This window comes from Mercurialis annua, linkage group LG2 (genome assembly GCF_937616625.2).
Source record: "Mercurialis annua linkage group LG2, ddMerAnnu1.2, whole genome shotgun sequence".
Taxonomy (NCBI): Eukaryota; Viridiplantae; Streptophyta; class Magnoliopsida; order Malpighiales; family Euphorbiaceae; genus Mercurialis; species Mercurialis annua.
The window spans coordinates 3,855,531-3,867,462 of record NC_065571.1 but is presented as its reverse complement, the minus strand read 5'-3'; the positions used below and the strand labels follow the sequence as shown (position 1 = coordinate 3,867,462).

General features: G+C 28.2%; 1 protein-coding gene across 1 annotated transcript; it reads right to left on the bottom strand.

Moving 5' to 3' along the window:
• On the bottom strand, positions 1–1,941 carry LOC126666931 (probable WRKY transcription factor 48). The gene is made up of 3 exons (XM_050359850.2): positions 1,278–1,941; positions 867–1,010; positions 1–725 (listed from the first exon to the last, which is right to left on the bottom strand). Exons 1-3 carry the CDS (start codon positions 1,817–1,819, stop codon positions 287–289), a joined length of 1,125 nt encoding a protein of 374 aa, XP_050215807.1. The 5' UTR covers positions 1,820–1,941; the 3' UTR covers positions 1–286.
• Positions 1,942–11,932: the final 9,991 nt, after the last annotated feature.

Sequence of the window (11,932 nt, the reverse complement as noted above, 5' to 3'; positions counted from 1 at the left end):
AAACGAAAGTTCAAAGATAATTGAATAACTTATACTATTAAAGTGGGGATGGAAAAAGGATGATACAAAAACCCAATTATATCCATAAAAACATAATGATCTCTGGATACAACAAAAAAAAAAACAAAGAAAGAAAACTACTAATCCCTGCATAATTAATCAAGCTAAAAAAGGGCAGTCATCATCATCATCATCATTTTTCAATAATAAGATCATAAAACGGACGATCATGATGATATGATGATCTACATAATTAAGTCGATAAGTTAGAGAATTAAATACCCTTCTAATTATGCTCCTCTGCAGACTTCTCCCTCATCTGAGACGGCACGATGTCCTGAAGCAGACCATGATCTCTTACCAAAGAATCCGGCGAATGGCAAAACCGTCTCTCTTGGTGAACAAAACTTGGAGAAGGAGTAATAAAATCACTGGTAGTAATGTTAAGAGAAGGTGATGAAGTGTACATATAGGCATGTTGGTTCTGCTGAAACTGATGATGATGATGGTGAGTTTGTGGAAGAACAAAAGAAGAATTTGCAGCAGCAAAAATGGCAGCACTTGATGAATTATCAGACAAAAATCCGATGCTACCCCTTGGTGTAATTGGGCTTTGATGTGTATGTTGTCCTTCGTAAGTTGTGACAACAATTGTATTATCTTCTGATGATCTCTCTACTCTCTTCTTCACTCCACATCCTGCACTGGTGCAACGGTAATAGCTCCTGAAATGTTCAAAAAAACAGAAATTTACAATGTTAATACACTAAAACAAGATCAAATGGAACCATTTTGGTTTTCTTGCAATACAAGCAACAATAATATAATGTTTTTTTGGATGAATATGAAAAATTTATAACATATACCTTGGGTAAGGGCTGTTTTTGACTGCTTTTTGGCCGTATTTTCTCCATCTATAACCATCATCTAGATGATCAACTTCACTCTTTGTCATGAAAGCAAATCTTTGTTCTCTTTGCTTTTTTTGGTTCTTCTTTTTCGGTTTCAACCTATACCCATTTATAAATCATTCATTCACACTTCGATCAGTACTTTCAAACGAAAATCCATTTTTAAAATTTGCAAAGAAAAACACAGAATTAGCTAAAGAAAACGATTCTTTTTCCACTCATTTGAAGACTTTTTCGCTTTTCAATAGCTTAACTGACTGAATAACTAACTAAACTACATATTGTAATAACAAAAATCTATCAAGAAAAAGAAAAAAAACACACCAATACTTAAAAAAACTATTAGTAATAGTAAACAAAACTCACTGTTTTTTGTTCTTGTCTTGGTCTTGATCTTGGTCATTTTCCTCTGCGGCTTTAACAACTTGTGAAGAATCATTTGCAGCTTCATTAGACGATGAGGAGATCGAGGAAGAGTTCGGCGTGGCCGGATTATTCAAAACCTCCGACGATTCAGGAACAGTAGACGCCGGAGACGGCAGCGGCTGCTCTTCCTGTTGGTGGTGGTGATGATCGGATAAAATAGGAGCTTGAAACTGAAACCAATCGAATAAAGAAGAAGAAGCACCAAAATCTTGAGTATTCCCATCAAGCAAATCTAATAAACCTAAAGAATAACCCTTCTGATCACCTCCGAAACTATAATCACATGGCATCATCATCATCGTGTCAAAAATACTCGCGGCTGTAGCGGATGATGATGATGATGATGAGAATTGTAAAGCAGAGCTCGTAATATTATTCGTATTGCTACTGCTATTATTATTACCGTTAGTCTCACCCAAAAATGTTGCAGAATTTGCTGGTGTAGCCTCCATTTTTATCATATTTTCTCTAATTTTCTCCATTGATGTAAAACTCAAAAGCTTATATTATAACTTTTCATTTGAATATATCACTAAATTTTGATGTTTTATTTGATGTTTTTGAGTGTGAATGGTGTTTTTGGATTTGGAGTTTGGACAACAGCTTAGACTAAGAGGTTTCCCATTTCAGAGTTGACCGCCAGTTGCCGGTTAAATATAAGGTACGGAAGGTGGTGGATTTGGGCCGGTGTTTTGCATTAATTGCTAAACGACTAGCGTTGGGCCCACCTCATCTTTACGCGGATATTTTGACTGGGTTAACCGGTTGCGTGTAAACTGAACAAGGTCCTCTTTGGCTACACGTGGATTGGTGAAAAATAAAAAGGGTGTCTGCTAATTCGTGTGCATGTGATTACTGCCTTTATTTTTAACGGCAGAATTATTAGGTTAAATTACTACAATAACCTGTGACGTCTGTGCTTACAATTGTAACAATGTTTAATTGTTTATAATACAATTTAATAATATGAGGTACAATGATTTCTGGCTTTGTTAATCTTTAACATACTTAATAAAAAATCTATTTAATGAAAAACATTTCATATCAGAAATATTGTATAAAATATCCAAATTTGTATATAATAATCTTGAAAATACACTTACTAATTGAATTTTAATTATTAAATAAATTAAGAGTTAGTCAACAATTTATTTGAATTGTTCCTTTAATTATTAAGTTAATAGTATTTTTTAGATTTTATTTGTTGATAAATTGCATGCTTCCTTGATAATAGTACAATGATTTTATGTGTCTATTCGCAAGGAAAGTTTGGCGTAAATTAATTCATGCTTCCTTGTTACAGAATTTTTTTTCTTCTCCTTCAGCTACTTCTGATTGGTTGTTTGATAATTTGCAGGTTAAGAATTATAACTTGAGGATGGATAATTGGAATATCACCTTTGGTGTCACTTGTTGGAGCTTATGGAAACATCGCAACAATGTCATCTTCAATGGCGAGAGGCGAAGCTCGACTGAAATTGTTAGGGAGATTCACTCTATTGTTGGATATACCTTACAAGCTCAAGCCTATGTCCAGCTTGCTAACCCAGGCCTGGGTCCTAAATATGAAAAGCTTATTGGCTGGAATCCTCCTCCTCATGGTTGGGTTAAGGTCAATAGCGATGGTGCTGTTCGAGGGTCGAATAACGAGGCCAACGCAGGTGGTGTTGCTCGCAATAGCGATGGCGATTGGTTGTTTGGCTTCAGCAGGAATATAGGCTGTTGTTCGGTGTTTCAAGCTGAGCTTTGGGGTGCCTTTGATGGTCTAGAAATAGCTTGGCAGCGTGGCTATAGGAACATCATCTTGGAGATGGATAGTAAACTCTCTGTCGAAGCCCTTTTGAAAGATGATATTGGCATTAATGCCAATGCCTATTTAGTTCGAGCTGTGAAGAGCCTCATTTGCAGAGATTGGCAGGTCGTAGTTCAGCATACCTATAGAGAAGGAAACCGGTGTGCGGATTGGTTGGCGAACTATGGTTATTCTCACTCGTTTGGAATCGGTGTCTACACTGATATATTAGATGGAGTTAGGAGTGTGATTTTGGATGATGTTATGGGAATTTCTTTCCCTCGGATGTGTAGATCTTAGTTCCTTCTGGCTTTGGCCAGCCCTTTTAACCAAAAAAAAAAAAAATTGCATACAAAGGCCAAATTATAAATTTGAAATATATAATAAAACTAGTGTTATTTTTTTATTTCTTTACTTTTCTCAAATATATCTAATAATTAACAAATTTATATAATAGACATCATCAAAATAAAAATATAAATCAACACAAATAATTTTTTTAATTGATTTTTTTCTAAGAATTTATAATATTCATCCACTTTAGGAAGTTATTTTCCTATTGAAATCTAGAGGACCTATCAATATTTTACTCTTACTAGTTTTAGATAGATAATTTATGCAATAATCTTGTAAAATCCATAAAAAAAAAAATTAACAATCTACATTAGGAATTAGAAGCTCAAATCAACCTTTTTTAGTTTGACAATTGGAGACATCCAAAGCAAGTGAATAATGTCAAGGTCATTTAAGTAATATAACTTCCGAACTAAAACTTTTTACACACAGAAAAAACTTTAGCTTATGAGAAAAGGAAAAATCAAATTTCTTGGAACAAAAAAAGAGTTACTATAAGAAAAATACCGTGTTATTTTGATCGTGTAAGAGAAGTTTCTCGCACGTGCTGACATAAAAATGGGAAATTGCTGACACAATCTCCACGTCATCAAAGCTTCACAAACATTTTATTTTCTTGCTTCTTCCCCGACAAGGCAACACCGTCAATTGACCACTATTCACACCGTTTCAATCAAAAGAATTTACATGTTTTCTTTGTATCATTAATTATATTACATAGTTTCATTATTTTTATTAATTTATTTGGAATACAATTAGTGACACAATATTATTTTATTATTTGTGATATTTAATTATATTTGATTGCGGTTGTTGCTCCTCTTTTAGCTAAAAATGTCCCTTTTTTGACGATAAAATCTTATGTCAATGAAGTTGCTTCATTTAATTTGCATAATAGATTGACGAAGAATAGGTCAATGATAATCCATCCATAGATAAATTAGTAAATATAATTAATCATTTAATTTGGTGGCTATATCTTCTAGAAAAAACTAACCGAAATTTCCAAAAGAAATTTATTTGTAATAGGGCCAACTTGAGTTGACACATTAATTTTGAGTTATTGCATGGAATTAGTCTAAAAGACTTAATGCTAAAACTTAAAGTACCTTTTTGATAAAGAAAAAAAAGTTTAGGTATGCAATAAGAACTTTGTTTTTGCAAGACTTTGAATTATGGAGGAGCCAAAAAAAATTCAAGTCTTTAAAACTATAAAGACCTATAATGGCCATATACTTAAAAAAGGAAACCATAATGGTCATTTCAAAGGTACAACCTGGATATTACGGAATATCATTCCAAAAACTTATCTATCAACAAAGAAAAAATAATTGAATTAAACTTTGAAAAAAATTAGAAGGCTGTTATCAAAAAAGAATATATTTAATTTTTTCTTTAGCTTAATAAATTAAAAGACCATTGTATTCTTAATTTTTTTTATTTATATGATCCTCCTTCAACTTCTACTATTCTATAGGTCAAAAACTATTCATTTTTTATTTAATGGATTTATTTTATGAAAGGAACTTATTAAAATGTGTTAACAATTTTCACGTGAAAAATAACAAAACCCCTCTATAGATGCTTTTTAATTTTAATTTGTCTAGTCTTTTTTTTATTCAATAGGCTCTCTATTCATAAACTTTTGTTTCTATGGTGCTCACTAAATTTGATTATGTGCATATCTTATTTGGCCAATGTGTCGAATTAGATAGTAATTTAAATCCGATTAATGTATTTTACTGTGAGCGTAATGCACGCTCCTTTTCCGATCAAAAAAGACACATAATGCAAATTAAAATAAATTTAAAAAAATGACTAGATAAATGAAATTTTAAAAGTACAAGGATCTAATTTGCCTTTTTCTTTTTAGGAAAATGAGTGTGGCCTTACCATCGATCAAATTTGAAAGCTGTGACATGTATGTTAGATCGATGTGGGACAATATATACCATTAGATGGACAATTAAATAATAATTGTTCTGATTTTGATGCTTTTTGTATTGTTTGCATAAGAAAAATGAGATAGAGACTTTGTTTGCGATCTCTGTTTCAAAGCACATGCACTTTTACGCGGTTTTAGTATATTCTTAAAATTTTAGGGTTTTTATTTGCTTCCAGAGCACGCCCTTTGGCTCTACACATATAAATATATTCATCTTTTCTTTTTTGCTGGTTAGTCGCTTAATATTGTTTTTGTACTCTCATATCATTTTATCCTAAATAATAAGTAGATAAAGAGAAATTTAGAAGTTTCTTATTTGTTTGTAAAAAGGAATTACATATCGTTAAGTCTTGGAAGATGATTGGTATAAATTCTACCATGTGATGACATCTCATTTTAATTTTGATATAATTGTAACTTAAACTCATTTCACTTATGATTTAATAGGAATTGAACATATAATTGCAACACTTTTTTTTTTTTACAATTGGAAGGGATAGTGCTTGCGGGAGAAATCCACGAGCTAGCAGAATGTTGTCTAACATTTATATTTATATAGTTTGAGTTAAAACTCATTGGTTATAATTGCAAGATTCAACGGGGACAATATCTCATACATTTTTGCTTTTTTTTAAAAAAAAATAACCAAAATATTTAATTTCAGCAATTTTAGTTACTGATGCTTCAATAAATTTTAATAATTGTTAAACATGAATTTTGAATATTTTAAACGATGAATTAAGGTAATTCGTGTATATTTTAAAGTTTTACTTTATTTTCATATTTTTAAATACAAAAACATCTAATTTTTATTTTTTAATATATGATATCTCATGTTAATTAAATTCTTTTTTTTATATATAAATTTGCCTAGAATTGCTATCAGTTTTCATTTTGGGCTAAAATTATTGCAATTAAATTTTTAGTTAGAGTTACAAAGAGTCGAATTAAATTTGGAATTTATATTCACTAGGCCTAGTTCCAATTTCAATACATTAAAATTTCAAATTCAACTTACAATCCAAAAAAAATCGCAAATTAATGATTTACATGATCATTTCATATTGAATATTGTAATGTCTTAATCATAAAGAAAGTTCCAAATTAGCGTACTTTTTCTTTGCTTCTCTTGGCCCCTCTCTTTAATATCACACCATTGAAACTTCTTTTTTATTTCGAGAGAGAGAAAATAAATGGATGTTTTTGCATATTTTTACCTAGTAAGTTTCCAGTAGATGACGCGACAATTTGCTGTGATAATTGCATTGTCATTTCAAAATAATTTGAATTCTAAATTCAATATATTAAGATATTCAGAAAGAAATATCAAAATCTTCTAAACAACGACTCATCAATTCCGATTAAATTAAACTAATTGAGAATATTTGTGTTTTCAAATATAAGCGGATTATTATAAATTACGTATTCCAATGCAGTGAAACCTAAATGTCTACTATTGTGCTGATTAATTAGGCTTAATCTATAAAAGATCCTTATACTTTTCATATTTTTATTTATATAGTTCTTTTTAAAAAATTTACTCCTCCGTCGCACAAATACAGGCAAAGTTTCTATTTTGGGCGTCCCATAATATAGGCAAAGTTGCTATTTTAATTTGAATTGTCAATTTTAATTATCACTATTGTCCCTCATTAATTTCAACCACTTTTGCTATGTTCTCTTAATCATCATTAATTATTATTTTATCCACTACAAAAATTAATAATAAACTTAGTTTTTCAGGATTATATTACAATTCCAATAACAGTTCTTGTACCCAAAATAGATTGTAATAAAATTTAAAATATCTAAATAAATAAATCAAGAGTATAGTAGGAAGTTGCCAATAAATAACTAATTTAACTTTCATTTCTTAATTCTTGTGCAAATTAAGTTGGTTAAGCCTATTTTTTATGGGACGGAGGGAGTATTATTCAACATGTTTTTTTATTATTTGTACATCATATTTACTTGATTAAAAAAATTTATATAAAAATAACAAACATCCTAAGTATTCTAATTTTTTTATTTATTTAGTTCATTCTAGGTTGTTATTCAATAATATGTTGGCGTAGAATTCGTTTTTATAAACGCATATGACAGCGTTTTTTTTGCCGATGTGACTACTTTTTTTAACATGCCGAGTTAGGTAGATATTTAAATCCAATCTCACTCAGTTTTTCACAGTGAGTCATGCATGCTCTTTTTCCTTTAAAAAATGACCTACATATTTCAAATAAGATTAGTAAAAGAACTGAATAAAGATATAAATTTAAAAAGGATAAATTAAAAATACGAGAACCTTTTTATAAGCTAAGCCTAATTAATTACTATACACAGCTAGAATAGGTAAATTAATGCACATATATAGTTCATCCACCGAAATTGCTAGTTTCTATAAATAAAGTGAAAAAATCATATTCTATTCTATAAAAATGAAAAATAACAAGTTGCTTAATGGTAAAGTATGGGATCCAAATAAAGAGACAAACACTAAACACCGCAATTTCGAGTTTTCGACAGGTAAATATCAGCTTTCTCTCTTTTGTTTTCGTTACTTTCACATATATTTGCTCCACTACTTTTACACTCATAAAAAAGCATTTATAAAATAAATTTAGCTGTTCATAATTTTATCCACCTGTCAAATATATTATAATTTTAGTTCTTATCAATTTGTTTCAGCATTTTTTATATCTTTATTAAATATACCTACAAGTCGTTTAAAACTGACCTGTCATGATATCATATATATCAAGTAGGATAAATTTTATACATATAGAGATGTAAATATTATAGCACGTCAGGTTCAAACGAGTCATCGATATATTCATATATATGATAAAAATCAAGTAAATAATCGATTAAACAGATGACATTTAAATATTATAATATATTTAGTAAATATATTAAAAAATTGAGTACATAAGTTCATTTTACCTTTTAAAATTGATAACTTTTTAAAGTTGTATTTATCTTTTTCAATTTTTTATTAACATTTTTTCTTTAAAAGGCGAAATGCTTTTTTTTTTATCCACGCGATTTTAACAGTTTTGTCAAATATATCATTAAAAAATAATTCGGACATTTTGGTCCGTCAATTTTGCAAATTAAGACAAGTATATTCAATTATCAATTTAAACCTATTTTTAAGAACATAATCTTTATTTTAAAAAATAACCCTTGGTAAACTAAAATTAAAGATCAATTGTGTAAATCAATTATGAAATTACAAACTTACAAAAATTAACCCCAAAAATAGATATAATTTGAGTTTGGATATATTTCAATTCGCAAAATTGTCAGATTAAAATGTACAAAGTATATTTAATAATATATATATTTAATTAATTAAAATTATGAATATCAAAAATCATTTCTCTTTTAAAAATAAACCCCTAACACGTCCTTATGTTAGGACTATTCCTAGAATTTTAATTATTTTAATACTTTAATTTATTCTAATATGTGTTAGATGTTGATTATGTTATTATTGGGTCTGTGTAGGAAAAGAAAGTTTAAATCCTTTTTGAATTTGAACTTCTTATTCCTTTAACCTTTTTAGAACTCTATAAATAAACAAATTATGACTTGTAGAATTTAAGATTGTGAGGCATATTAGTACGTCCAAAATATTATTTGGGTTTATTATTAGATTTGAGTATTAGAAAAATCTCTACCGTTCTTTTGTATTTTTCATCTATTAGTGAATAAAACTCGTTCCTTTATTCGTGGAGTTGTCATTGACGAACCATGTAAATCATGTATTTATTTTTAGTTCGATTCTATATTTTATCATAAGTTTGATTTTTTAATTAATTTTCTACTATTCCGCTGCGACTAATCTCACAACACCTTAGTTAACTTAGCAACATTGGTGAAGAAATGCAGCTTCTATTATGCACAGACAGAGGCATGATCGGAGACCAACTGTCTGAGACTCTGAAATAATGTGTGGCTATGCCTATGGGTCCTAATAAGAAGGAGATTTATATGGATTGATAAGTTTTTGTTTGGGAATCTTTATATTTGGTCAACATGCTTAATAGGTCAAATCTTTTTAAATATATATAACAATTAATGGAGTAAGTAATTACATAAATGTGGTTCATCTCCTTCCACAGCCATACCTTACATAATTTCTACGTACATTATTATCTTTGCATTTTATGGACCGTAGTTTATGTCGACCCTCTAACTTGTACACGTATACTAGATTGATTGTAAATTTCTAGCATACGCATATGGATTTTGATTAATTATTTGACTTTTTTTATAAATTTATCAGATTCTTTTTTAGGTTTGTAAATATATTTAAATTTAATATATTTTTTGCTATTATATAAAAAAGTATTCATTTAATATAATTATTTTCAATTGAATTTCTATATTAATCTTTTAATAAGCAAACTTTAACTCCTAGTTTTAAAATTAAAAAAAATTGTAAAATTTAAAGTTAGTTTGAAACTTAAAATGAATAAAGAAGATAAATAAATATTATACCGAGGTGATGAAAGATTGAGATATTTAAATTAATTAATTAAAAAATTGAACTATTCATAAAAAAAATTGAATGTAATTACAACGAAATTATCAAGTTAATAAATTTATAGAAAATCAAAAAGACATAATATTTTGTCATGGTTAGACCTAATAAAATTATAATTCAATCATATTTTCAGATAATATGGTCAACAACTCTTCAATATATATTTTTGAATGCTTCTTCTTTCTAAATTAATTTCTTCTTTTTGATGTTGATTATACTACTACAATATACAAATTTCTAGCATGCGTGGAAATTTTTACCTCCACGAACAATACATTATTCATGGAGTCAATCAATCAGAAGTTAAGAAATGAAAAGCGAAAAAAGAATGTGTGAAATAATAACATTTAATTGGCTGAATTCGTAAAAAATATATGGATTAAATATTTTGGTCGAATTAATAAAATTATAATTCAAGTAACTATTCATTCAAAAAATAATAATGCAGAAAAATTCTGCTGGCAGACTTACCCATACCATATCAGGTGCGCAATGTGAATCGGATCCGGATCTATCAAGGCAAAACTCTAAAAACCGGATGGGCAATCAGTAGCGGATCTATGTGTACAAGGGTGGGTTCCATGGACCCCACCTTTTTTTACTAATTCATTACCTACATATGTTAATAGGAAGTCATTCATCTAATATATGAATTAATAAATTTTAATAAAAAATTAAATAACTATTATGGACTCTAGTTGTTAAATTCAGCCCATAAAATAACAAAAATATGTTATCTAATCTATTTACCTATTTATCCATTATAAATTTAATATTTTCTATAAACACAAGGAAAATAAATAAATTCTTTTAAAATTTTAAGTTGTCCCAAGTGTTAACTAGAAATACAAATTTCATGTTAATAAAATGGGTACAAGTGTATATTGCAAATTCTAAATTGAAAGTAGAACTCAATGCAAATTACAGTTATAAATAATGGAAGTACAAAATTAATATATGTAAATATAAATATACAAGTAAAAATTATTCATAGTTATTTACATATTAATTTATTAAAAACTATTAATTTTAAAGTATTTATATTTATTCATTTGCTTACTTAAGTTTTATTTAATATTTATAATATAATTTTTTTTATTGTTTAGAATAATAGAGTTAGAAAATTATTTAAATTTTTAATTTTAATTTATAATATATAGACCCCACCACACAAAATGTCTGGATCCGCCACTGTGGGCAATCAAAAAAATAAAAAAAAGATAATGCAGGTAACTCCCAAATGTATCAATGACTAGCTTTTTTGTAATAACAAATATAAAGATTTTATATTAATAACTTTTATTATGGGGAAAATTATACTACTATTATAGTTGTAGGCTTAGATTGAACCTAGCTTTGTGCCGAATCTCCAAGTCTTAATTATTCTTCACCGACCTATTCATTTCAAAATCATAAATATATTCCTATGTATCTAATTGCTAATACAGAGTACTATTTGCAGAATATTATACTCTATATACTGCAAATCATTAAAAAAAATTTATTACATTAAAGGTAGAGATTCATTTAACTGATCTTCTAAACATATATACTCAAGATAATAATTAATGCTACTTATAGAACAATCAATAATAATCCACACAAAATATACCATCAACAAGAGCACTATATATTTAGGTCAATACAGAAGCATACTATTTCAGGTATATATTAAGCCCATTATTTTATTTGAATTTATTATAAGATAATGGACATTAGAACTCAAATTCAAGATCTAAAATAATAGATGCTATTAACAGCCTTTTATAGTGTCTAAACAAGTTTAAATTGCCTATCATGCAGAAGCTCACTGACTCTATTTAAATATCATAGGTTCATACTTAGTTGATACATACAAGGTTCCATTATTAATTATACTATAAGAAAAATATAATTAAATTCATTAAAAATACTATTTTAAGGATTACTTTTTTTAATTTTTTAACTTAAGATTG